Here is a 6358-nt window from a genome sequence, read left to right as displayed (position 1 = left end):
ATATGTACTTTCTCTGAATTAAACAAACTCAACTGCTTCAACCTTTCCTCACAAATCATGGTTTTTTTGCCCTTTATTATTCCTGTTTCCCACTCTGCCCATCCTCCAGCTAAGACCAAACTAGCAGACAGTAAAGCAGAACAACTATGTTTTTATGTCTTACCTGCTACCCTGTAGCTAACACATCTCAGCTCTGTTTTTTTCACCACACAATAACATCACACCAACTCTAGCTATTGTTCTGGTTTGTAACATATATGATTCCCCTTGCTAAGCACAGTGCTTTTCCCTTGTCTTTTTTGAATTTTATCTTGATTTCAGATTGGCCCTTCATCTTATTGAGATTATAGTGAATTTTCAATGTATGTTATTAATAGCATTTGCAACCCCTCCTAGCTTGCTGCCATTTGAAAAATGAACTGTGTTCTCTAATGTTCTTCTAAATCATTCGGGATAATATGGAATAAGCGAGGCTTGAAGCAGATCACTATAGGATGCCACCTAGGCTGACCTTTCAGAAAAGATGAGTATTCCTTTCACTGACTTTTTAACTCATTCATGTAGCCCCTACTTCCTGATTGCTCTCATTTTTATATAATATCATACAGGACAGTGTCAAGTATCTTACATCAAGCTATACCCCATCTGTCATTTTTCCATATTAAGTCAGCTACTCTGATAAAGGATTTATTTTTTTTTAAGTGTATTGTTCCCGGGTGATTATAAAGTCATTGTTAAGAAATTTACTTTAGCATCTCTACAGGATGGGAGATAGCCTGATTGATCTATGAGTCTTTGCCCTTCTTTTTTCTGGTTGTTCACCCTGATGATGTAAAACACCCACTCTGCTCTTTTCCGATGCCTTCATCAGCAGGTTTTCAAAGACAATGCAAAGACAAAACATAAAGATTCTACAATTAGCAAAATTGAATTCTGATGAGTTCTAGACATAATGCCATGAGCCTTAAACACATCTATTACCTGCTCAATTTGGTCTTTTTCAATTATTATCCATATTCCTACATCTATGCTAAGAGGCAGTATCATCTTAAGTAAAGTCACAATTAGCCTTTTCTCAGGAAAGAATTCTCTTTGCCGAATACCTAAGCTGTCTCTGTTATTTTCCATTTTTAGCTTTTAGATAATAGAAGAGCAATGAGAGGAACTGAGTATTAGTTTTTCATCATTTATGCTTTCCACACTGTGGAGGTACTCACAGCAAGCTCAGAAATGCAACTGCCAAAAATCCCCTTGACTTCAAGAGGGTTGGAACTTTGTCTAAGATGTTTCCACATTTTTTTTAAAAATCCATTTATATTGTGTTACTGATCTGTCACCTGAGACATTCTTCTTAATTTACTAAGGCACTGCAGCTTAAACAACAGGAGGAGAAGCTTAAAGAAAACGTAGTTACCAGCTGAGCTTTGCTGATCAGATTTGGCAGCTTTAAAGCCAATTAATTTTCTGTTCAAACCTCCTTCAGTAAAACTGGAAAGCGGATAGTGATGGGATAGGTGCCAGTTGGATTTCATGTGTAGCTCATTCCTCAGAGACAGAATGAATGAGCTTTCAGTTTCACATCAGAAGAGAGTAAAAAATGTGGTTTGTTTCTCCCAATAAATACTAAAATACATGAGAGAGGTAATGAGTGGAGAAACATCATTAGCAGGGTAGGCAAACAGTAGACAAATAGGAAAACAGTAAAATTTTATTTTCTAGTGGTTTAGAAGAAAAACAGTGTGTAATGAGTCTTCTCATATAGAGAGATATTGAGTGCAACACTGAAGGACAGCCAACAGAAAAACGCTCTATATTTTTAGCCAGCAAAGTAATTATGGAAGGCTCCCTTTTAAACATGAAGAGATTTATGTGTGAAAGCAACCAGTAAGTGGATATTTCCATTGCTGAAATTTTTTTTAACTTCAAAAGAGAAGAGACTGGTTTATTTTCATTGGATGTTTTAGACTTTGTGAACTTACCACTTCAAGCTGGAACTTTATAAAACTACATATTTTATTCATTTTACTTGTTCAGTGTTTACTTTTTTATATATCCTGACATAGATTTGTGCAGCAAAACCAGAGGCTTTATAGCTCTTAGCAATTTAAAAACATTTTATTAAAACACCTATTTCAAATTCTTACAGAGCTTTGAATTACTTTCCTTTAATAAGCATAACCACACTGTTCATAATCTCAGGTAGGTTACTATGGCTGTACCTACTGACTTTACTTTCAATGTCTCTTCAAATTCTAAAATCCCCTTACTACCACAGATCCCACTCTAAATTATAACATGTAATGACAACCAACTGCATAAGAACTCCCTGTAGAAAAACAAGAGTCATCATTTAGACAAGTATGTCTTGAATTTAACTGCACTTGAATGCCAGACTAAGCAGTTCTGCATTCTTCTAAGAAGTATAGTTTTACTAATCTTTGTTGGATTTTATGAAGTTTTTAAATGGAGCAAACTGCTGCAACAGTAACACTATGGGTCTGTGCCCTCTTGATCCCACAAGGGAAGAAACTTAGATTATGTGATCCAATAGTTTTCTAAGTTCTGCTTCTTAGTAATACTTAATACTAGAGCCAAAGGTTTGCATTTAGATATATTAGCCACATAAACTAAATCTAGATGATCTAACTCCAGGTGATCTAAAAAGGTTGCATAATTTTCCCAAGCACAAACAGATAAAATGCAACAAGCTTCTGACTTCGATAACAGGCAGATATTTAACAGTAATGAATTTTGTGCAATTTTTCTTTAAAGGCTTACATAAATAACTATAGGTAAATTTCTTGCTTTTTGTCATTATTATAGATGATCATAGATTTTAGAAACACTTAGCACAATACTCTAGAAAATTTAACTTCCAAAATCTTCTCTTTTTCTTAACTTTCTTCTGTTTAAACAGCATTACCAAGACTGATTGCAAAATGAGATGCAATGAGGAAAAAGTAAGGGACTGGTAAATATGTAGACTAGCGGCGAGATTTTTGAAAGACTTTAGATGCTAAAGATGCAGATAGGCACCTTATGGGATTTTCAAAAATTCCTAAGCATGTAAGGCGCTTACATGCTTAGGCACTTTGAAAATCCTACTAAGTACATATCTGCATCTTTAGGTATCTAAATACCTTGGAAAATCTCACCCTAGATGTCCAGTTTCTCTCATTATTTGTTTTAAATAGTATCAGTTTGACAGGTAGCACATTTGCTTGTGACTTTTATCTAATAAAGGGGGGAAAGGAGGATTGATTAAGTCTGAAAGGATTTAAAGAGAAAATTAATACATAGTACTGGGGTAAAGATATAATTATATCTTATGCTAGTAACAGGACTAGCTAGGACTTTTCTTTATTACATTAGCATCACAATTTGTACAAATGATGCTTTGTACATTTTATGTTTCATCTTTTTTAACAGAGTCAAATGACAAGAAAGAAATGGTGCCCAAAAAACTCCATAAGCATCCTTAAATAAACTGGATATGCAGCAAACAATACTGAAGTATCTAAATAACAAAATATAAAAGCACTGTAATTCTAGATTATGTTAGCATTATCTAGTTATTTATTGACATTACCAGCAAAGTTTTGATGATGTGCTTTTATGTTTATATCAAAAAGGCCGTAGTTTCATCTGAAAAGCTGTAGAAGTATTAAAATATATTTTCAAATTAAGACTTTATACCTCTTTATACATTTCCCAAAGTTGTATTCTTAATAGAACTTTCCTATTTCTAAGCCGATCTTTTCAATCTATTTATATTCTGAGGCAAAATGAAAATGAGATTGCAAGTACATTCTACTCAGATTTTAGCACCAAAACATTTTCTAAAGTACAAAGAAAAAAAACAGAAGATGGTTAATATGAAATAATCTGAGGTCCTTTTCCGCTTATATTGCAAAATTCTATGTTTCATAGAAATATTTCTGTACTATGTTCTAAAGCGAAAGACCAGTTGTGACAATAAAAGAAAAAAACATCCCTTAGCAGTGACAATTAGAAATACCATGGCTGCTTCTGAATTCAGTTGTATTGAACTTCCATAGCCTTAAAGCCAAGCAATACAAAATTCATTCTACTTTCTTTTTCAAATACTTCCAATATTTTCTAGGGATGGAAGCATAGGGGCCGCCTAAGCAATGGGTCAACAAGTAAAAAAAAAAGATGGTTTAATATGTAAAATCCCTTGGAGTCATAGGATTTAAAGTGGATGTTTAGTATTGTTTTTTACTGACTACCACTACCCTACTTATTGTATCTACTTATTTTGAAAAATAAGTTGCTGCTTAAGTTGTTGAAATTTTCCTAAACTGCTAGAAATATTTACGTAAGACATTTATGAAACATTCATCATAGCACTCATCATAGTTTATATTTTAATACATAAAATATACTACCAATTTTGCTCTGCATTTCTCCAATCTAACAAGCTCCATTTAGCTTTGCAGAGTATTTGCGATCACAGTGAATCTCTGTTTCAGACTCTCCCTTTTCTGTTTTAAATGGTTTTCTATGGTCCTCGTTTCTTTTAAGATTCCATCAAGTTCTTGGAGATAAGAAGCATCCATCGCTGCTCTCTCACTTAAGTGAAAAAATCTGTAGTTAAAATCAATACTAACACCATTAACTTTCTCACTACTTAGAAATGCTTTTCTTAAAAATGTGTTGTCTATCAATACTTAGTTTCTGACCAAATTAGTTCTCTGTTGTAAGAGAAAGCAGCATTTTTCTTTCAAGATCTGTGTTCATTAGTTTCCAGTGCTAATTTCTCTAACCTGCAGCCACAGTAATCCATCTTAGAGAGGTTAGAAAAGTGCTGTACAAATAGGACAAAGTTAACTTGCCTTAAAATGTGAGCATATTTTGATAACAAGTTCATAATTTCTTTGTTCATCTCTGTTAAAAGAAAAACATAATTTTATTTAAACATTTGAACAAATTTTCATCTCAACATCAAATTAGGTAATTACATAGTTACTTTCAGTATGTTTAATACATCACCATTTAAAACTTTTTCCAGTGGTTCAGGTTTGTAAAGGGACTGCGAGCCTTCAGAAGAAGCCAAATCTGTTTTGTCAAGGGACGACAACAGAGGATTTTCTGAAGCTTCATTCTAATAACAGAGCACATAGAAAAATGCAGATTCTAGGACTTAAAACAAGCTTAGCACAGATAGATAGAGATTAACTGAGAAAAAGTAGAGTTTTAAAAGGATCTTGAGAGACAGTTTTCAGAGAAAGTGCAACCATTGGCTTCACAGCATCTACATTATCCATCATGAAGAGGCACAGCATCTAGGGGTGGGGGTGGGAAGTACCAGCTTGAGATCTTTGCTTTTATGAGTAAAAGCTGGTGTACTTCAGAAGCTCACTCTCAAGAAGCCCCACATAACTGCGTTGCAGTGCATACCCAATTTTGTTGATCTTCAAACACTAAGAGAAATTTTACAGTCTCCTCATACAAGAAAGCCATATATGTTTCCATAACCTACATAAACTGACATGGAGCTCTATGCCCTCTCTCCTTGACAGGAACCCATAGCAATGCAAGAAGAACTTGGGGGTGGGGAGTTGCATCGCTCCTCTGGGGCCAGAAGAAGGGTCCAGGCCCTCCCTCCCTTCCTCACACAGTACTGCTCACCTCCATCTCTTTTTTACGTTTACTTCTATTTTCATCAGATTTTTGTGTGTTGCTTGTCATCGTTTCCTGATAAAAAGTACAACGTCGTATTCAGTAAGCGGTTATCCTGTGCAACTGGAAAATATCTGTATATTAATGTGTAAAACCAGTGCTTCTATAAGCTCCCCTGCAAAGGAGCTCTCCTCCTCACTGGAGAGAGGCAGAAGCTCGAGGCAGGGCAAGAGCACCGATCTGGGCTAGAGGCAGCGGGTCCAAGTCCCCAGCCGTCCCAGGCCAGCCTGGGCAGGGTAGGGGCTTGCAGCCCAGGTGCTCTCAGGGACGCCGAGGGGTGCCTAAGGTCGGCCTCGAGCTGCTGAGGTCCAAAAGGGATCTGTCCCTCCCCAAGCTCTACCTATGCTTCCCCAGTACCCCCTACCCTTAAGGACGTGGGGGCACCCCCTCCGCCCAGGAGGTCTCCCCGCCCCCACCCTCCGGTCCAGGCCCTCTCTCCTCAGGCAGCGCTGGCCCAGGACGGTTTAACGGTCCTAGCGGCCGCTGGCAGCCCTTAACGGCCGGTGCGCGAGAGGGCGGCCGCGCCGGGGGAGCTGAGGGGCGATCCCCGCTCCGCACCCGCTCGGCCGCTGAGGCAGGCTGGAGCCCGCCCGGGAGCCCTGCCCCGGCCGCTTGCAGCCTTCGGTTTGCCCGGGACGCGGCGGCTGGAGGAGGG

At 37.6% G+C, this 6358-nt stretch overlaps 1 protein-coding gene across 1 annotated transcript; it reads right to left on the bottom strand.

Moving 5' to 3' along the window:
* Positions 1–4448: 4448 nt before the first annotated feature.
* On the bottom strand, positions 4449–6056 carry TEX12 (testis expressed 12). Its single transcript, XM_049799604.1, has 4 exons — positions 5653–6056; positions 5014–5125; positions 4857–4908; positions 4449–4593 (listed from the first exon to the last, which is right to left on the bottom strand). The coding sequence occupies exons 1-4, from the start codon at positions 5710–5712 to the stop codon at positions 4449–4451; spliced, it is 369 nt and encodes a 122-aa protein (XP_049655561.1). The 5' UTR covers positions 5713–6056.
* Positions 6057–6358: the final 302 nt, after the last annotated feature.

Source organism: Accipiter gentilis, chromosome 5 (genome assembly GCF_929443795.1).
Source record: "Accipiter gentilis chromosome 5, bAccGen1.1, whole genome shotgun sequence".
In the NCBI taxonomy this organism is placed as follows: Eukaryota; Metazoa; Chordata; class Aves; order Accipitriformes; family Accipitridae; genus Astur; species Astur gentilis.
The sequence above is the reverse complement of the archived record's forward strand: the minus strand, read 5'-3'. Positions and strand labels throughout refer to the sequence as shown.